General features: G+C 44.2%; 1 protein-coding gene across 1 annotated transcript in view; it reads right to left on the bottom strand.

Moving 5' to 3' along the window:
* The window catches only part of LOC126336162 (outer dynein arm-docking complex subunit 4-like), a 53054-nt gene extending 32870 nt beyond the window's left edge, over positions 1 to 20184 (bottom strand). Inside the window, exons 1-3 of the mRNA XM_049999654.1 lie at positions 20112 to 20184; positions 15059 to 15284; positions 4943 to 5075 (exon numbers count right to left, since the gene is read on the bottom strand). Coding sequence (XP_049855611.1) covers positions 4943 to 5075; positions 15059 to 15284; positions 20112 to 20170 — 418 coding nt within the window. The 5' untranslated portion in view covers positions 20171 to 20184. The remainder of the gene's footprint in view (positions 1 to 4942; positions 5076 to 15058; positions 15285 to 20111) is intronic.
* Positions 20185 to 22486: the final 2302 nt, after the last annotated feature.

The following is a 22486-nucleotide window of genomic DNA, read 5'->3' as shown; positions in this document are numbered from 1 at the left end:
CACGAACAGCAAGGGTCACAACACAGTTTCCTCGAGGATTATAGAAGTTACTGCTGCATCTTTTGATGACTTTCCAAAATAACGTGCTGCATCTTCTCTGCCGTACTTATGTTAATAAATGCTGCTGTGGTCAACTGCGTTTCGGAAGTCAAGGTGTATTGCATCTACCATACAGTCTCGATCTATGGCTCACAGGGTGCCACGTAAGAAAAGGACGAGTTGGGTTTCGTATGACCAATGTTTCCGGAGTCCATGCTGATTGTAGGAGGTCGTTCTGTTCGAAATGCCTCATTGCCTTTGAGATCAATATTCTGCAAGAGATGGATATCAAAGACATTCGACAGTAGTTTTGTGGATTACTCCTGTTAGCCTTCTTGTAGATGGATGTGACCTGTGCGTTCTTCCAACTACTGGGCACAATAGTTGGTCGAAAAATGTACGTTATATTATGGTTAAAAGATAGGCTAACCGAGTCAGAAATTCTTCGTAGAATCTGGTAGGGATTCCATTGAGCCCTAGAGCTTCGTATAATTTTAGCGATTTTACCTGTTTCTGAATGTCAGTGACACATATAACTACATCACTCGACTTTGTAAAGGTGTGAGAGTTAAGCAGGACAATGCTTCCGGAACCTTCTTTGTACAGAAAAAATTGAAAACGTATTTCATTCCATCTATATTTGCTCTGCTCTCCGCAATTTCAGTTCCTGTGCCTTCCATGAGAGTCTGGACACATTACGACGAGGAACTTGTACTATTTCAGAAGAGCCCATGAATATCTATGAAACGGATCATTTCTTTTGTGTCGAAGGAAAGAAGGAAGATTAGGTTTTACGTCCAGTCGAAAACGAGGTCATTCGATAAGGGGCACAAGCTCGAACTGTTTCTTAAACGATGGGGTACGAAATCGGCCCTGACCTTCTAAAGGATACACCTCAGCATTTGCCTAGGGGGATTTAGGGCAATCACGGAAAACCTGAATATGGATGGTCGGACGCGAATTTGGACCGTCGTCCGTCCAGCCAACTGACCACTGCGACTTCTCGCTCGGTGTTTGGTGACGGACTATGATCAGGACTCTGCAAAGAGAGCACTACCCCTCATACTTCAAGAACAGACAGCAAAAAGTCAGTCTCCACAGCAGTGAGGCTGATAATGAAGGACGTAGAGTGCAATATAGGCAATGTATGAAACGGTGCAGTTCAAGACATAAGTTCATGGCTTGCAAAAAGTAAATTGATGCCAAATCACAGTGAGACTCCGTTTTTAGTTTCTAACACACAATTCAAATAAAACTGACGTTTTGACAGCAGAGAATGGGCATGCGATTAGTGAGTCTGAACAGTTCAAATTCCTAGGTGTTCAGATAGATGGCAGATGACATGGAAAGCCTGTGTTGTAGATCTTGTTCAGAAATTGAATGCTGCTATATTTAGCACTAGTTGTAGCCGGCCGCGCGTTGCAGTGGCTCGGTCTGGTTAAATGGAAAAGTAAGAAAAGAGAAAGGACATGTTTCTAACATGTATGGGAATTGGATACACGTCCTCATCTCCTCCTCCCTCCTCCCTCAGTACGTGTCCACCTCTCTCCGTCTTTGTCCATCTCTTCTTCTTTCACCTCTCTCTGTCCATCACGTACTCCTTTTTTCTCCATTCATCTTCTCCTCTCCCTCCCTCTCTCCATCTCTTTCTGTCCCCCCTCCATCCCGCTCTCTCTGTCCATCACCTCTTTCCCCCTTTCTCTATGTTCTCCTCCCTTCTGACTCTTCATCTCCTTCTGCCCTCTCTCTCTGACCATTACTTCATCCCCCATCTCTCTGTCCATCTTCTCCTCCCCCATCTCTCTCTCTCTCTCTCTCTCTCTCTCTCTCTCTCTCTCTCTCTCCATCTCCACCTGCCCCCCCCCTTTTCCTTCCATCTCCTCCTCTCCCATTTCTACATCCGTTTCCTCTAACCCCTGCGTCCCTCTCTTCTCCACCGCTCTCTCTGACATTGAGCCTTCTTTATTGTTATCATAAATTCAGATTCTGTGGTAGTATTCTAATCATATGCCGACAAAACCACAAATACAACTTTCGTGTTTGCTGAGAAACTTTCACTATATATGTATCTAAACATTTATACAGTATCAGGTAAAAATTTGAAGTAAATCGGTCTAGTATCTGCTGACATTTAAATCGGCCGAGTATCTGCTGACATTTTTGGTAACAGTATTTCTCCTTTACACATTACATGTATATTTATTTATAATACAGGTGAAAGATATATAGCCTATGTCGGTTCGTTAGGGTATTGTATAAAAACTTGAAGTAGCTTGGGCAAGAACTTTTGGAGATTTTTGGTAATAACCTTTACCCTTTATTAATTACAAGTTTATTTATGTGTTACATGTATTAAAATTAGGCATTCAAAAACAAGCTGGCATTGGAACGCAACGTTTTTTCAAAATTTGAAAGCAATTGGTGAAGGACCTTCGGAGGTATACGATTTTGAATAAACGAACGTTTACATTTTTATTTATATAGAACAGAACAGTACCTACAATAAGTAGCAGTGCAACACGAAAATTAGTCTACTTTGCTTATTTTCATACGCCTGTGACATACGACATTGTAATCTGGGGTAACTCTTCCCATATGCAAGGGCTTTTTTGGCTTAGAAACGGGCAGTTAGAGGAATATGTGATCTCAGTTCGCGAGCGTCCTGCCCACACTTATTCAGGAACCTGGGCCTTTTGATGTTGGCCTCTCAATATGTATTTTCTTTAGTGTCGTTTGTTATTAACAACATGAGCTAATTTCTGAGAATTAACAGTTCTCACTTAGTTAATACTAGGCAGAAACCCAATCTCTCTTTGGGTCGCACCTTCTTACTCTTGTGCAGGAAAGCATGAAGTATTTTGCTGCGTCTGTTTCCAGTAAGCACCATAAGAATTTAAAAATGCTAGCGGCTGTCCTCGCACTTTCAAGGCTAAACTCTCAATCTTATTCTGTAGAAGAGGTCCTGGAAAAAAATTGTTGGTTATGCTTATACCTACTCAAAGCAGTAGGATTCGTGTAATTTTATTTTGTCTATTATTACTGCATTACGTTTCTGATGTTACTTTCATGTACGGACTCGTTCGATGACCATCGAAATTTACTCCTCAGTTTAGTGCTACAGGAAGAGACGTGCAAAATAGAGAATCAAAGGAATCGCAGCGTTGGAAAGTGGTTGTGGCAATGGTAAGAGTGTGCTGTGGAGAAGGAGCTGTAGCGACTACGTATGAGAGGATGAGGTCTGGGGTACTCTGATGGCCAGCACAAGTCATTACGAGAGTCAGTCGCAAAGTTTTAATTGTCGCCTCGAAAAACTCAAGCCTTGACCTTGTAATTTGATGTGATGTTAGTTCTTCTCTACATATTCACCTTTTAATGATGCAGTTTTTGGAAAGGATGGATAACCTGACACAGACCTCCTTGCAGAAGCCTGCACTTTGGCTGTTGAGGGAATGTTGCACGTCAAAACTCACCTTGTTCTTCATTCGAAAGAAGAGGACGAAGCTACTGGATACAAGGCCAGGGGAATGAAGGGGGTGTGAGGCAAAATTTGATTGTCCAGAGAAGCAGCATATATGACTGCGTCTTGTTACAGACTGTCAGGAACGTTATTGTGGATCAAAACATCCCTTTAGACAGCTTTCTGTGACGCTTCCTCTAGACATTCTCCCCTAACATCGGCAGAAAACTTCGGTAGCGTGTTTCTCTAATAGCTTGTTTCTTACGAGCAATATTCGTCACCATCACACCATGATAGGCTACAAAAGTCTCAGCATCACCTTTCCCGATGATGGTTCGATCTTCGTCAGTTTCGGCGGATGTGAGTCGACTTGCTTCCACTGGCTGGTTCGCTTTTTTGTCTCGGGGTCATGGTGATACACTCAGCACTCGTACGCGGTGATTAGGCAGCTAAACAAGTAATCTAGATAGGCCCGACAGAGCTGCAAGAATTGCACTGCTGCTTCTTTTCGGCAGGTTTTCCGAACGGACATCAGTAATCGGTGAACCCAGTGAACGGGATCTCTGTCATGTCGCAAATGTGGAAAACGTCGGAAACTCATGCATTACTGATTTTTCGAGTGTTCCACTATCGCTCCGAGTATGCTACGGTGGTCTTTGATATCTCGGTCTCCACTTCTCTATCGTTTCCCGGTTCTTGTCCGAGAGATGGCCTGTCAGCTCAAAATGTTCAAATGGGTGTGGAATCTTATGGGACTTAACCGCTAAGCTCATCAGTCCCGAAGCTTACACACTACTTAACTTAAATTATCCTAAGGACAAACACACACACCCATGCCCGAAGGAGGACTCGAACCTCGCCGGCCGCGGTGTTCTCGCGGTTCTAGGCGCGCAGTCCGGAACCGTGGGACTGCTACGGTCGCAGGTTCGAATCCTGCCTCGGGCATGAATGTGTGTGATGTCCTTAGGTTAGTTAGGTTTAAGTAGTTCTAAGTTCTAGGGGACTACTGACCACAGCAGTTGAGTCCCATAGTGCTCAGAGCCATTTGAACCATTTTTGAACTCGAACCTCCGCCGGGACCCTGTCACCTCATTCTACGCCACTAAAGACTCGTATGACCACACTGGAAGCGTCTGCGCTACTGACTGTGGTTTTATTGTGCATTGTTGCTACACGCTTCCACCAACTCAGCACTGGTTTGTTGCAATGTTACTTGAAATGTGACAATCAAATCACCGCACGACACTCCACTTTTTATGGGTGCTCTGATGGTGCGCTACGGTACTGTGGCGCAGAGGTTTCAGAGTCTACGAGGGATGCTGAAACTAACCGGCAAAGAAAAAAAAAATCACGAATTACGTAATTTTATTTTTTCGAGGTGATAATTACAACTTATCGACTGCCCCTGGCACAACAGAGCGGACAGCAGACAGGTCGTGCGGTTACCCTTGACGAAGTTCTTGTCGATGCGCAGCGCGGCCTCTGCGTCGTGAAGCGCCAGCTGCGGCTCCCCCATCTGCAGGTGGCACTTGCTGCGCGCCACCAGCGCGTTCTTGTCGCGCGGGTTCAGCTCCAGCGCCTGCCGGCACCACACACCAACGCCTCACACACCGCCACGCACTCCTCGTCTCTGCACTTCTTGTGACACACAAAATAAGAACACAATATTCCCTCAGCTTGTACAGGGCTATACACTACTGGCCATTAAAATTGCTACACCACGAAGATGACGTACTACAGACGCGAAATTTAACCGACAGGAAGAAGGTGCCGTGATATGCAAATGATTAGCTTTTCAGAGCATCCACACAAGATTGGCCCCGGTGGCGACACCTACAACGTCCTGACATGAGGAAAGTTTCCAACCGATTTCTCATACACAAACAGCAGTTGACAGGCGTTACCTGGTGAACGTTGTTGTGATGCCTCGTGTAAGGAGGAGAAATCCGTACCATCACGTTTCCGACTTTGATAAAGGTCGGATTGTAGCCTATCGCGATTGCGGTTTATCGTATCGCGACATTGTTGCTCGCGTTGGTCGAGATCCAATGACTGTTAACAGAATGTGGAATCGGTGGGTTCAGGAGGGTGATACGGAACGCCGTGCCGGATCCCAACGGCCTCGTATCACTAGAAGTCGAGATGACAGGCATCTTATCTGCATGGTTGAAACGGATCGTACAGCCACGTCTCGATCCCTGAGTCAACAGACGGGGACGTTTGAAAGACAACAACCATCTGCACGAACAGTTCGACGACGTTTGCAGAAGCATGGACTATCAGCTCGGACACCATGGCTGCGGTTACCCTTGACGCTGCATCAGAGACAGGAGCGCCGGCGATGGCGTACTCAGCCGGCTAGGTGTCCGAGTGGTTCTAGGCGCTTCGGTCTGGAATCGCGAGACCACTACGGTCGCAGGTTCGAATCCTGCTTCGGGCATGGATGTGTGTGATGTCCTTAGGTTAGTTAGGTTTAAGTAGTTCTAAGTTCTAGGGGACTGATGACCTCAGATGTTAAGTCCCATAGTGCTCGGAGCCATTTGAGCCAACCAGGTTCTCTTTACAGCACCATGATGGTCGCATCCGTGTTTGGCGACTTCGCGGTGAACGCACATTGGAAGCACGTATTCGTCACCGCCATACTGGCGTATCACTCGGCGTGATGGTATGCAATGCTATTTGTTACACGTCTCGGTCACCTCTTGTTCGCATTGACGGCACTTTGAACAGTGGACGTTACATTTGAGATATGTTACGACCCGTGGCTCTACCTTTCATTCAATCCCTGCGAAACCCTACATTTTAGGTGGATAATGCACGACCGCATGTTGCAGGTCCTGTACAGGCCATTCTGGATACAGAAAATGTTCGGCTGCTGCCCTGGCCAGCACATTCTCCAGATTTCTCACCAATTGAAAACATCTGGTCAATGGTGGCCGAGCAGCTGGCTCGTTACAAGACGCCAGTCACTACTCGTGTTAAACTGTGGTATTGAGTTGAAGCTGCTCTGTTTGACTCAACGCCCAGGCGTATCAAGGCTATTATTACGGCAAGAGGTGGTTGTTCTGGGTACTGATTTCTCAGGATCTATGCACGCAAATTGCGTGAAACTGTAATCACATGTCAGATCTAGTGTAATGTATTTGTCCAATGAATACCCGTTTATCATCTGCAATTCTTCTTGGTGTAGCAATTTTAATGGCCAGTAGCGTACTTAAGTACCTCCGGGGTTCCAGAACACGTCAGTGCAGAAACTACAAGACACACAGGAAATAGACGCCTATCAATGGAAAAAGCATCTCTACAAATTTTGAACTCGCATTACAGGTTCTCAGCGTTGACACAAAATGTGACGTGGCCAACGTCAGTGCGATAGTCAAACTCTTGTCATACACATTCTAACATGTCAAGGTAAATACCAGTGTGTGTATTAATTATTATTCCTTGCAACTTTTCCAGATGACTTGTGAGTAGAAGCAGGAATACACTATCTTCGATATAGCCCCATCACAGAAATCACATGGAGTTAAATCACGTAATCATGGCGGTCACTGAGGGCCAGTCTATACTGAGGAAGTTCAGTTATGAGATAATCATGAAAGTCTGAACAAAAAGATGGTGGATCACTGTCTTTTTACAGAATGAATCCTCCATTGTCTTGTTATAATTCTGGCATGTACCTTTACGACAGCATATCCACATTCGTGAAACACACACATTACGACAATTCACTTTTCAGACAAATGAAAGTTGTCTTCGTTACTGAAAACCAGCTTCTGCGTAAGGTCGTCTTCCTTCATCAGCCAATACAAATCCAGCAAAAGTTAGAATGAAGTTCACTGTCCCGAATAGTCAATTCATTGAGCAATGGCAGCAGGCATACTTTTACAAATAGACGTTTGCGTAGAATCATCCAGACAGTTGCCTGCAGTATCTGCAGTTCGCAAGTGTCGTCCATTGCTTTGGACTCATGAAGACTAATTCCCACATACACTCCACCTTCTCTACTGGCTGCCCTGCCTCCCCTCTTTGCTTTGCACCAGAAGGGCAGCCAGTCTCACGAAATTTGTTGTACCACCCATGGATTGTTTCGTCTGCTGGAGCTTTCACCCTATGTTTGGCACGAAAACGTCGCTGAACCGTTATATTTGACTCACTTTTAGCGAAGTCAGGGACATCAAATGCACGTATCGACTCATTATACGCCATGTTCTGATATGTCTGTCTCCTACTGGTGCACCCAGTAACTGCGCTATTGCGCGTATTACGAACTGAAACTTTTTAATCTTCCTGTATATCTTGTACTTTTCGCGCAGTTGTCTTCTGCAACGCCAGAGGTATTTACGAATAACCCTGTATAAATTGGGAACACTAAAACGTTATCTTCTCATTGTCTTGTACATCAACAGAAGCCATATCAGTTCCAACTTGCGTCTGAAAATATCACCTGGATTCTACACCCCCAAAATCCCACAAACCTCTCCAAATCCTTGAATGCCGTCAACTCCATCTCACTTTCTGCATTCGCCTAGCCTCCCAACACGAATCCTGCATCACATTATCCGTACTGAAGTACAGGGTTATTACAAATGATTGAAGCGATTTCACAGCTCTACAATAACTTTATTATTTGCGATATTTTCACAATGCTTTGCACACACATACAAAAACTCAAAAAGGTTTTTTAGGCATTCACAAATGTTCGATATGTGCCCCTTTCGTGATTCGGCAGACATCAAGCCGATAATCAAGTTCCTCCCACACTCGGCGCAGCATGTCCCCATCAATGAGTTCGAAAGCATCGTTGATGCGAGCTCGCAGTTCTGGCACGTTTCTTGGTAGAGGAGGTTTAAACACTGAATCTCTCACATAACCCCACAGAAAGAAATCGCAAGGGGTTAAGTCGGGAGAGCGTGGAGGCCATAACATGAATTGCTGATCATGATCTCCACCACGACCGATCCATCGGTTTTCCAATCTCCTGTTTAAGAAATGCTGAACATCATGTTGGAAGTGCGGTCGAGCACCATCCTGTTGAAAGATGAAGTCGGCGCTGTCGGTTTCCAGTTGTGGCATGAGCCAATTTTCCAGCATGTCCAGATACACGTGTCCTGTAACGTTTTTTTCGCAGAAGAGAAAGGGGCTGTAAACTTTAACCGTGAGATTGCACTAAACACGTTAACTTTTGGTGAATTGCGAATTTGCTGCACGAATGCGTGAGGATTCTCGACCGCCCAGATTCGCACATTCTGTCTGTTCACTTCACCATTAAGAAAAAATGTTGCTTCGTCACTGAAAACAAGTTTCGCACTGAACGCATCCTCTTCCATGAGCTGTTGGCAACCGCGCCGGAAATTCAAAGCGTTTGACTTTGTCATTTGGTGTCAGGGCTTGTAGCAGTTGTAAACTGCAAGGCTTCTGCTTTAGCCTTTTCCGTAAGATTTTCCAAACCGTCGGCTGTGGTACGTTTAGCTCCCGGCTTGCTTTGATCGTCGACTTCCGCGGGCTACGCGTGAAACTTGCCCGCACGCGTTCAACCGTTTCTTCGCTCACTGCAGGCCGACCCGTTGATTTCCCCTTACAGAGGCATCCAGAAGCTTTAAACTGCGCATACCATCGCCGAATGGAGTTAGCAGTTGGTGGATCTTTGTTGAACTTCGTCCGGAAGTGTCGTTGCACTGTTATGACTGACTGATGTGAATGCCTTTCGAGCATGACATACGCTTTCTCGGCTCCTGTCGCCATTTTGTCTCACTGCGCTGTCGAGCGCTCTGGCGGCAGAAACCTGAAGTGCGGCTTCAGCCAAACAAAACTTTATGAGTTTTTCTACGTATCTGTAATGTGTCGTGACCATATGTCAATGAATGGAGCTACAGTGAATTTATGAAATCGCTTCAATGATTTGTAATAGCCCTGTACATAATATTGTTTACCTGTCCAGTTAACTTGATACCCACCACACCGTTATTTCTACCTTCATCTCTTGATAAGCTCACTAGACAAACGAATAGACATCCCCTTAAAAGAGCACACTGGTCGCTTTTAAGGGCTGTAGTTGTGCAGAATTGGTACTAGGCGGTAATGTCAGCTTCAACTGCTGACTTGGGTCATCAAGTGGAGCGTAACAGCAAGTCCATTTTATGGAATAGGCGCAGTAAGGTGCGTCGACCAGCAGACGTCATAGAATGGTAGGAAAGAACTACACCGGTAATGATGCTGCCTCTCCTGCTGCTGATCTACTTACAGCCAATTACACGGCGCAAGAAGTGTAATGGTACGACGAACTTCAAAATTAGGTTTCACATTATACAGCAGACCAAATAACTTTTATTGAATGCTGCACTACACTTAAAAAGCGATACACACACATGACACTATTTTTCAACGCAGTCAGTAAGCTTCCACAAAGCTTCCACGAACTGCTCAATTTCTCGACGTTAGAAATCCGCTTCTTGGTCATTGAACCATTCATAACTGCTGTGCGAATGTTTTTATCGTTGGAAAACTGTTTCCCCCAATGTTCTTTCAGCTTTCCGGCAAGATGAAAAAAATATTTTAGTGCACAACTCATCTCTGTGCAGCCTTTGTCAAATTATTGGCACCATTTCAACACGACTGGACGCAAGTGTTACCAGTGAGTAACCGCCGCCGCGCTATCTGTGTTCTACATGAAGAGAACAAGAGTTAACACACCATTCGTCGGTGGCTAAAAATCATGCCACACACTGTGTGAGGCAGTAGACAACAGCAGATCCCCACCAGCACCACCACCACAGGGGATCAATTACAATTAAGCTTCCCACTTATTTCCCCACAAGAGATTAACAATATAAACTTTTTTTAAATTGTGACATAATGTCATGCTCAGTACAGCAGTCATGACAAAATGTAGTGGAATCTGGTGTAACCAAGGGCGAAGCGTTGGTTTCATCAGTGACAGTTATTTGTAATAAGACGTGGTGCCATACCCGGAAAACTTTTATTTTATTTGACTCTGGCCGCAGAAGGCCAAGCTGAGTAGAGATGTCTGTACATTGACTGTTTTACCGTCCGATCAAGGTACATAGCCCTTCATATCTCTCCTTCATCCAAAGGCTCTTAGCTGAACAGCACGGCAAGATCACTTGCGCCCATTAGAGCAGAAAGCCTTTCCGCATCCTTCAGTCAAACAGCTGTCTTTTCTAAATCAAGTTGTCCGACTCTTGATGTATCTTCCTCATAATACCATGGGGCTTACAATTACAGCTTTAAAAAAAAAAAAAAAAAAAAAAAAAAAAAAAAAAAAAAAAAAAGCCAATGACTTTTCGATTAAAAAACAACAATGTTTTATCTCGATTTGAAAGTCATTCTTCACCCTGTTACAAACAATTACCACGCTTTACCATGCGACATTCTCCCGTGACCAAGCCCCGAGATGAATCAGTGTATCTGCGTTCCTCTTTCTTACAACTCAGTAATTCCATATTGATAGATTTTGTCCGATCCCTGTCATCTTCCCTTTACCATTATCTGCAGTTACTACTATTACTTTTATTATTATTATTATTATTATCATTATTATTATTAGAAACAACATTAATTGTTGCACTGACACGTGAAGGAACACAAGATATCAAAGGATAGTCACTATGACTTTCGAAAATACTCTGCTGGACATAAAAGTGCCTACATGTACAGTGTACACCATTAAAATTGCAACATACGTTATTTGACATGAAGTATCGTAACTGAAGTAATGATGTCTGAAGACACCGTGACCATTTTAGTGGAATGAAGAAAGGAAGATAAATTCTAAGTCAGGATAAATGAACGTTAAGAATGACGCACGGTGTCTGCGTTTCTTCATAGCATGAACTGTGCTACGTGGTTGGATACGCAGCTATTTAGCATATCAGGGCAATCCCACAATTTATGCAGGAGGGACAGTGTCTACGTTCTGTATGCATAAGAAAAGATTACACAGTGAATATCTCTCTCCGAAATCTTGTTTGAAAGTGGTTTGTTTGAGAGAAGTTTGTGTAAGAATGACAAACGTCTTGCAGCAGGTGTTGGAGGTCGACAGCAGCAGGATCATTGTCTATGGAGACAGCAATTTCTCGTTTCACAATATCGTTGTTCGAGTTAGTCGTGTGCACAGGTCTGGTACGTGAGTATGAAATATTGACAAGGATCACAGTTCACGCCATACAGCGCCTAAATGACCCAATACAACTAACATCCTAGAGAGCAGATATATTGTTCGGCGAGTGTGGCGGTACACCACAAGTGAAGATGTGGAATTTTTTGCAGAAAACAAATGTCCAAACGGGGAACGCAATAATGTCTGACGCGCTACAATCTGTCCTCAGCGAGGCCACCGTTGTGGCTTCACTCGGGAAGCACCAGACTGAAGTCTGCCGACAAGTGGTGCGCAAGATCCCAATGCTGGACACAGTAGTCACACCTCGTCATGTCTTCAGATGAGTCCCACTTCTGTGGACAGTCTCGTGATAGAAGAATCCGCGTGTGGAGGCTCTGAGGAGAGTGAATATTGGCAGACTGCATTCACACGCGCACAGCATTTGGCTTGACGGAATGAAGTGCCACTGACTACACAAAACCATCGCCTTTTGTTCGCATAGCTGATAATTTGTACAGCAAGGGCTTGTTTTCTGACGTGTTAAGGTGTGCGTCAGTGCGCTATTTTCGAGATCTCCGTGACGTATTCCGTCAGCAAGATTACAGAAGACAGTATGTTGCCTGTGCTGACGTGACCTGCCGCCACAGGGATGATGTTCCGCCTTTGCCCTGCCCAGGCGTTTCCCAGATCTTTAACCAACTGAGAACGTCTGACCAAGGATTGGCTACAGACTGGAAATCCACCACTCGTCTCCGACTAGGATTGATGAGGTGTGGCGTGCAGTCGAAGCGGCATGCAGTGACGTACCCATATATGACATCTTAAGCTCATTTTGACTTGATGCCCAGCAGGGTTAGAGCTGTTGCTGCTGCCAGAGGTGGCAGTCCTGCACACTAAATTTTGTACCTTGTATACAACCGAATCACTTACGTTTTTTTCCTGCTATACTGTGCACGCGCAGTATATACAATTCCGTTATTGTCTGTCCTTTCTGACGTTAGAATCTTAATGGCAGCGGAAGAGGGTTACTAAAAAGTACCCCCGGGATTTTACAAGACGAATTCGTGAAAACTACATTACATATCAGAAAATAAACACATATCACGGTTAGAGCACCTGACCAAGTTTTTGACTCACATTACGGGTGCTCAGTATGGACAGCAGTTATGATGCACCAAACATCAATATTTGCCCGAAATTTATTCAAGTCACTGACACGAATTACCAGAGAAGGCGCTAGTGCAACTCACTTGGGAGATCACTTCAATGCTTCGCCCATCATCAAGTGTGAACTAACTGGATGCGAAAGTACGGAGGATATCATTTGACTACAACTTCTGACAAACCTGTACCCTAGTGGCGACCTCTGTAATTACTTAACGTCTCGTATTACGAATCGAAACTTGGAAAGATGCTCTGTCGACTCGTATACATCATTTATCGACAGGGTGGTCTATTGATCGTGACCGGGCCAAATATCTCACGAAATAAGCGTCAAACGAAAAAAACTACAAAGAACGAAACTTGTCTAGCTTGAAGGGGGAAACCAGATGGCGCTATGGTTGGCCCACTACATAGCGCTGCCACAGGTCAAACCGGTATCAACTGCGTTTTTTAAATAGGAACCCCCCATTTTACTTACATATTCGTGTAGTACGTAAAGAAATATGAATGTTTTAGTTGGGCCACTTTTTTCGCTTTGTGATAGATGGCGCTGTAATAGTCACAAACATATTGCTCACAATTTCAGACGAACAGTTGGTAACAGGTAGGATTTTAAATTAAAATACAGAACGTAGGTACGTTTGAACATTTTATTTCGGTTGTTCCAATGTGATACATGTACCTCTGTGAACGTATCATTTCTGAGAACGCTTTCTGTTACAGCGTGATTACCTGTAAATACCACAATAATGCAATAAATGCTCAAAATGATGTCCGTCATCTTCAACGCATTTGACAGTACGTGCAACTACATTCCTCTCAACAGCGAGTATTTCGCCTTCCGTAATGTTCGCACATGCATTGACAATGCGCTGACGCATGCTGTCAGGCGTTGTCGGTGGATCGCGATAGCAAATATCCTTCAACTTTCCTCACAGAAAGAAATCCGGGGACGTCAGATCCGGTGAACGTGCGAGCCATGGTATGGTACTTCGACGACCAAGCCACCTGTCATGAAATATGCTATTCAATACCGCTTCAACCGCACGCGAGCTATTTGCCGGACATCCATCATGTTGGAAGTACATCGCCATTCTGCCATGCAGTGAAACATATTGTAGTAACATTGGTAGAACATTACGTAGCAAATCAACATACATTACACCATCTAGATTGCCATCGATAAAATGGGAGCCCATTATCCTTTCTCCCATAATGCCGCACCATACATTAACCCACCAAGGTCGCTGATGTTCCACTTGTCACAGCCATCGTGGATTTTCCGTTGCCCAATAGTGCATATTATGTCGGTTTACGTTAGCGCTGTTGTTGAATCACGCTTCGTCGGTAAATAGAACGCGTGCAAAAAATCTGTCATCGTCCCGTAATTTCTCTTGTGCCCAGTGGCAGAACTGTAAACGACGTTCAAAGTTGTCGCCATGCAATTCCTGGTGCATAAAAATATGGTACGGGTGCAATCAATGTTGCTGTAGCATTCTCAACACCGACGTTTATGAGATTCCCGATTCTCGCGCAATTTGTCTGCTACTGGTGCGCGGATTAGTCGCGGCAGCAGCTAAAACACCTACTTGGGCACCATCATTTGTTTCAGGTCGTGGTTGACGTTTCAAATGTGGCAGAACACTTCCTGTTTCCTTAAATAACGTAACTATCCAGCCCTCGGTCCGGACACTTGAATGATGTCGTCCAGGATACCGAGTAGCATGCATAACACACACCCGTTGGGCATTTTGATCACAATAGCCATACATCAACACGATATCGACCTTTTCCCCAATTGGTAAACGGTCCGTTTTAACACGGTAATGTATCACGAAGCAAATACCGTCCGCACTGGCGGAATGTTACGTGATACCACGTAATTATAAGTTTGTGACTATTACAGGCCCATCTATCACAAAGCGATGAAAGTGGTCCAACTAAAACACTCATATTTATTTACGTACTACACGAATATGTAATAGAAATGGCCGTTCCTGTTTAAAAAAATGCAGTTGATATCCGTTTGACCTATGGCAGCGGCCTCTAGCGGGCCAACCATAGCGCCATCTGGTTTCCCCCTTCAAGCTAGACGAGTTTCGTTATTTGTAGTTTTTTTTTGTTTGATGCCTAGTTCGTGAGATATTTGGCCCGGTCACTGTCAATGGACCACCGTGTATATGTCTGGTAGTTTTCGTACAATCATCTTCCGAAATCGAGTAGGTAGTAAGGAATAAGCGTGTGTTTGAAAGCGAGTGCAGACGCGCTTCGCGCCGGACCTTGTGGACGAATCCGATGGCGGCGCGCAGGTTGCCGCGGCGCATCTCGCGGCTGCCGAGAGCGAGCAGCGCCCCGGGCCGCGCCTCCTCGGGTATCTGCAGCGCGCGGCTGCGCTCCTGCTTGCGCTTCAGCCGCAGCGACTGCTTGATGTCGCGGGAGCCCATGTTGGCCGCCGCGGCGCGGTCCTTGTCCGTGTACTCCTCCTCCTGCACCACGCGCCGCGACCTGCCCGCAAAGCACACCGCAGCTCCAGGGCGCGTCGCTAAATTGCTACACGGTAAAGTTAGAGTAGGGAAGGTGCTGACATTTTGCCATTATTTCCACGAGGAGCAATGAGACCTGCGTGCATCGACTAAGGTAGCTGTCTCCCAAAATGGGCACACTCACGGTTCCATCTGTGTACCTCTTAGTGACAATGAGAACATGGTAGTATAGAACAACCAATATAAATCAACTTTATTTCAACCGAACTTTGAAATTTTCTTTCCAAAAGCATCACATCAGTACCTATCTATTAAAAATAAATAAATGAAATAAAGTAAATGAAAAACATCAGGCATTAAAAATCCCTCCAATATCTTCCAGCACCCCACTTCCATAAAAAATTATGAGTCAGAGTTCTTAAATTTATACCATACTTACGAAAAGATTTATATTAACGTGCTGACTGCTGTAAATATGACATTTAATAATGGAATAATATTCGTTTCATTGGATAAAAGCAAAGCAGTCTGCGTTCTAATTCTATAGGCAGCATGGGGGAACCAAAACAAAAACAGGTAAATACATGATTCAGACCGCGCAGAAAATTTTCTGACTGAGAATTTCTCAACTATTCCAGAGAACCTATAACAAAAATTCCTATAAGGAAATATAACACAGGTAAATAATTGTACACTAAATACAATGATCTTGTTACCTACCACACAGCATGAAGTCAATAAAACTATAGGGAACATTAAAAACAGAAATTCAGCAGGTTGGACTGAAGTATCAATCTGTTTGCTGAAGCAATGCATTCAGGGCATACAAACTACCTTGACAAACATAATATATGAGTCATACATACCCACAGTATTCAAAACAGGTTAGAGTTGTGTGTCTGCTAAAGAAAGACCATGTAAAAGATAGAAAATTATACACCCATTTCCTAGCTGTCAACAATGTCAAAAATGGTAGATTCTGCTATCAAACACAGATTAATGAACTGCGTCAATAAATACGACCTTCTACGTGAATCACAGTTTTCCTTCTGAAGTGATGTAAGTACGTTCACATGCACAGTACAATTAAAAAAAGGATGAGCGCGGTACAAGTATATCCATAAATTTTTCGATACTGCTGACCATATGATCGTTAAGAAAAAGAGGTGTACCTAATGACTGGATCCGACCATACCTAGCAGATACAGTCAAAGAACAAAGTTCTAGGATGTAAGGTCGCCAGTTATGCAAACCACCGTTTTTTCCAAGTTCCCAAACATGTTGCAGCACCACTGTGGCATCATCAGTGTGTTTCCGTTTTATTTAATCTGCAATGTCAACATTTTTATTAAGAGTTTACAAAATTAATTGGATATTTAGTTCAAAGAATAATTTGTTTCTTTTTATTAATACTTTTACATTTGGTGTGCATGATTTTTCAGACCGACTTGTGTATTACTTATTACATGTAGGTTGACATCTGCAACCAAACATGTCGATGAGAAATTTTGTTGGGAGTTGGCCTATAATCTTAACGTAATTTAGTTTGTAGCGATATTTTGCGCCTATATTCTTTTGTACTGACGTTTTCGTGTGACAAGACCTTTTATTCTCAGCATCATGGTGAGGTGTCGTGATGCACACGTACATATAACACGTATTTTCACAAATGAGGTCGTAAAAGCACTTTGCACTTCACCAAAACACAGTGTAATTGTGGTTGTTGTGTGTTCCAGCTCAGTCAGTGTTCATTTGTTCATGAGTGAGTTCGGCGCCAAATATTAATTTCGTTTTCATTTTATCTTTGTATGTGTGTGTGTTTTCTGTACGCTTCTTAGCTGTTTGTGTTGCTTTTTTCCTCATGTTCCATTTGTCTGTAAATGATGAGTTTTTCATAGCGAAGTATATACATTTTTGTGAATGTGGGTAGACTTTATTTGTTTGTGTTGTCTTTTTTGTAAAGTCCCTTTAATGTGGTAAATAGTGTGCCCTTGCAGAGTGTAGTGTATTCATTTACGACCTGTTTTCCATCTGCTACTGCCTTCTGTATGTGGAAGTTTTCCTCAGTGGTCAGTTTTCTGTATAGGCTGTGGCTGGGTATTAGTATTCTTAAGTCTGTTTCTATTGGAGTTGGGTGGTGATTGCGCAATGTAAGGTGGTCAGAAAATCTGCTATTGGAGCTATTGCTTTTTAAAGCTCTGAGGTGTTCTGAATATCTGGTTTTGAAGTTTCTGCATGTTTGTCGTATGTACACTAACTGGCAAGTGTTGTATATGAGTTAATATATTCCTGATCTGTTAAATTTATCTGTGGGTGTTTCTTGTGTTCTGATGTTTTACTGTGTTGTGTTCTCTGCCCTGTATCCTATTTGGAGTCCCTGTTTCTTTAATATGTTGCCTATTCTGTGAACAATCTTGTTACTATAGGTGAGTATGTGCCATTTCGTTTTGTATGGGTGTTGTTGCTCTGATATGTATTGTGTGTGGCCATTGTTTGTGCTTTTTGTTATTCTGCGTTGTTTGAGGATTTGTGTGCATGGTATGTTTATTTTTGTACTAATCAAAATATCCACGGGTGTACTGCCGGTCTACAGTGTCCAACGGGCACAATATTTCGGCGATCATACATGTCGCCATCATCAGGTGAACTGACGGACTGAGCTCCCGTGAACGTGCCGGTACGGAGATCCGTACGCTATGGCTGCTCAGGGGGAACTGGGTTCGGTCGCGGCGGCGGTCGCCGTCCGCGTCCCGCGCCACGGTGCTCGATTTACTCTTGATTAACCCAATCGCTGGTTTCCAAGCCTTGCTAAGATTATAGCCACAGTCACGGTTTATGAGGTCGTCATTGGTGCGAATTTCGATGGCCTCTCTAACAACGCTGTCCCAGTATCTCGACGTCTGTACCAGAATCCTCGTGCGGTCATACTCCATAGCGTGATTTTCCGACGAACAATGTTCAGCGACCGCCGACTTGCTCGGATACATCAGTCGAGTGTGCCTCTGGTGTTCACGGCATCCTCGACGGTACACATCGTATGACCAATACATGACTTGCCACATTGACACGGAATCTGGTACACGCCGGCCTTCCTCAAACCGAGGTCATCTTTGGCGCTCCCCACCAGTGCACGAGTTTTATTCGGAGGACAAAACACAGTTCCGACCCGGTGTTTCTTCAGAATGCGGGCGATTTTCCCCGAGAGTGCGCCTGTATAAGGAATAAACGCAGTGCCTACCTCCTCCCTCGTGATTTCATCCATCTCCACAGGTTGTGCTGTCGTGGTTGGGCGGAGAGCACGTTTAATATGCCACTCTGAGTACCCATTTTTTCGAAATACAGTTCTCAGATGTTCCAATTCCTGGGGAAGACTCTCTGTGTCAGAGATAGTGCGCGCCCTATGTACTAGAGTTTTAAGTACCCCATTCCTCCGTGAAGGGTGGTGGCAGCTGTGTGCGCGCAAATACAGATCAGTGTGCGTTGTTTTCCGATACACCCCATGACCTAGGATGCCGTCAGCCCTTCTATTGACCAAGACATCAAGGAAAGGTAATTTACCCTCCGTTTCAGTCTCCATAGTGAATTTGATGTTGGGGTGTATGGAGTTTAGATGTGTAAGGAAGTCAAGGAGTTTATCCATACCATGTGGCCAGATGACGAACGTGTCGTCCACGTAACGGAAAAAGCAAGTAGGTTTCCATTCGGATGACGACAGGGCTTCCTCCGCGAAGTTCTCCATGTACAAATTCGCTACCACCGGTGAGAGTGGGCTACCCATGGCGACTCCCTCCGTTTGTTCGTAGTATTCCCCATTAAAAAGAAAATAAGTGGAAATCAAGACATGCCTAAAAAGTTCAGTGGTCTTCTCGTCAAACTTCTGACTAATCAATTCTAGTGACTCTGGGAGGGTTACCCTCGTAAACAAGGAAACGACGCCAAAACTCACCATGATATCTGACTCATCCAACCTGAACCTATCAAGGCGTTTAACAAAATCCACGGAATTACGGATGTGATGAGGGCATTTACCCACATTAGGACTTAATATTCCCGTTAGGTATTTGGCCAACAAATATGTAGGTGCCCTGATGTTGCTAACAATGAGGCGTAATGGTATCCCCTCTTTGTGAACCTTCGGGAGTCAGTATAGAAATTGTTACCCCAAGGTGCGGTACCGCCGTTCACTATAAAACTAGCTGAAATCGACCAGAATTCACTGACAGAAGCAACCGCTGTCGGCGTTGAAACTTATTTTCATAGTCAGTGTTGACACTCGTCTACGATCACTGCCACGAAGGAACTTTCTGCTACAACTCTTCTTCTGGCGTATTACACTGCTGCGAGTGACAGTTCATTCTAGTGACACTGGGCAGCCCACCAATGTACACCAGTATCTGGGGTAACTTCGTTCACGGTGAGGTCATGGGCACGTCGAAACACGATATCTTCTTTGTGCCACTCTGCAATGTCTCGACGTCGACCCACAGTGCTGCACTGATTCCATTATGCAGACTGGCACATATAAAACTCTTCAGCACCACGGCGTTGACGCTGAACCGTCACCTGGCACCAGCTCTACATCGACTACAGTGCTCCGAAGAGACTAGTTCGCTCTTTTTCAGGGGAGTCTAATATTTCATCCGTTTACCTTATTGGCTATAACGGATAGGTCAGGTGGTACATCATACACTTTGGAAGACATCTACAGACATTCCTGTCACACAAATGTAGTGGTCTTCCGATCCTCTTAGGAACCTGCGGGGCTGTAATTTAGCAGTAGTTGCCTACGAGGCTGAGGAACTACTGGCGCCTAGACTAGTACAGAAGAAAGGTAACAGGAAGCACTGACCTCCGGGAGCGGGAGACGCGCGAGTTGGCGGCGCTGCGCTTCATCTTGATCTCCCGCATGATCTGCTGGAAGGGCGACAGCTTCTTCCCGCCCTCCATGGGCACCGGCAGCGGCTGCGAGCGGGGGCGGCGTCTCGACGCTGGTGCGGCCGGGCCACCCTACCAACAACACACTACACATTGCCTACCTACTACGTCATTTCCTTTTCCACCCAAACCGACCAGCTGACAGCCCACTCCACTGAAATACCTCCCTCTTCCATCCTCCCAGAGCTGATGATATTGGCCCCTTCGCCACAATACATCCATCTTTTCCAACGTCCTCACAACAACTTTCCCTAGCATCCCAGTCTGTATTCCACCTAACAAGGCACACTTCATATTTAACTGCCTACCCACCCTAATTTGATCTACCCACTCTTACATCCTACCCTATCCACTTCGATGACATGGAAACAGAGAACATTTCCTGATCACCCATGGAACCCATTGATTCTATCAATCATATCCTTCCCTCAGCCATCCTACCCATTAAATGTCCCAACCCTTACCTATACTTAACAGAACCCACCCGTGACGTGACGCCACCACTCCATCTATTCAATCCCATTACACGTACACGCCATTGTTCAGAAACCTTTTGGACAATTCTCTCCGCACCTGGAGCACTCAGAACTCCATCATCACATATCATAAAACTAGACACATCGTGGCTGTATCAACCATTTATCATGTTTAAAAAGAGACGTTTATCTTGTCAAATTAGTGTAATCTATGGATGAAGAGCGGAATGTCGGACCTCTGCGAGTCCATCCCCACCCGTGAGGCTCAAGTATGTGAAATGACGAGCAAGAATGATAAAAAAAAATGTACCATGCATACTATAACGGCGTGCAACGTATCAGTTTTACGATACGTCCTTGCACGCGATCTCAATATATATGACAGTTCCGAGGCAAGCGAAGAGAATAAAAAAGGAAAAAAACTATACTGTACCAGTTCGTGGTTCTGCTGGTTTCCTTCTTGCATGGCATATCACTATCCATCAAATCTCTTTTGTGGAACCGATGTGCTCGTAAACCACATTCAAAATCTACTTGTAGGCAGTAAGATGCAAAGATTGTGTGATCTTTGTCTACTTATTTATGTCGATAATTTCATATATAAAATTATAGGAGCAGACGTAAAGAATTAAAACAGAATTGCTACCTGATACACATTAACATTCATGGCGTAAGTGGTCACAATTTAGTGACCGCATTACTAATTTATTCCAAAAAACAAGAAAGTTTAACGAAAAGCACTAAACATCAGTTACTGCCATTTCGCATTGTTTTGCGGTCGTCATCAATGACAAACGTCAAGTTTTACTACGTTCTCTAACGCTAATTGATGATTGGTTGTATGAACAGAGTGTCCAACACTGAGGTCATAAACACCCTTACTAACGTAATTTAAGACGAATGTCCCTAAAAAGTTTAAATTTGCGATCTATAAGGAAAAATATGTTTCCCGAAATCTGAAGCACTACCCTCCATTCTCATTCAATATGACTAACATATTTGTTAGTCATAAAACTATTTAACATCACAGATATAGAAGAGGAATATGTTGTTGTTGTTGTCTTCAGTCCTGAGACTGGTTTGATGCTGCTCTCCATGCTACTCTGTCCTGTGCTACCTTCTTCATCTCCCAGTACCTACTGCAACCTACATCCTTCATCTCTTGGTCTCCCTCTACGATTTTTACCCTTCACGCTGGCCTCCAATGCTAAATTTGTGATCCCTTGATGCCTCAGGACATGTCCTACCAACCGATCCCTTCTTCTAGTCAAGTTGTGCCACAAACTTCTCTCCTCCCCAATCCTATTCAATACCTCCTCATTAGTTACGTGATCTATCCACCTTATCTTCAGCATTCTTCTGTAGCACCACATTTCGAAAGCTTCTATTCTTTTCTTGTCCAAACTAGTTATAGTTCATGTTTCACTTCCATACATGGCTACACTCCATACAAATACTTTTAGAAACGACTTCCTGATACATAAATCTATATTCGATGTTAACAAATTTCTCTTCTTGAGAAACGCTTTCCTTGCCATTGCCAGTCTACATTTTATATCCTCTCTACTTCGACCATCATCAGTTATTTTACTTCCTAAATAGCAAAACTCCTTTACTACTTTAAGTGTCTCATTTCCTAATCTAATTCCCTCAGCATCACCCGATTTAATTTGACTACATTCCATTATCCTCGTTTTGCTTTTGTTGATGTTCATCTTATATCCTCCTTTCAAGACACTGTCCATTCCGTTCAACTGCTATTCCAGTTCCTTCGCTGTCTCTGACAGAATTACAACATCATCGGCGAACCTCA

The sequence above is a fragment of the Schistocerca gregaria genome, chromosome 2 (genome assembly GCF_023897955.1).
Source record: "Schistocerca gregaria isolate iqSchGreg1 chromosome 2, iqSchGreg1.2, whole genome shotgun sequence".
Lineage (NCBI taxonomy): Eukaryota > Metazoa > Arthropoda > Insecta > Orthoptera > Acrididae > Schistocerca > Schistocerca gregaria.
Note: the sequence above shows the minus strand (reverse complement) of the source record. Positions and strands in the feature narration are given on the sequence as shown.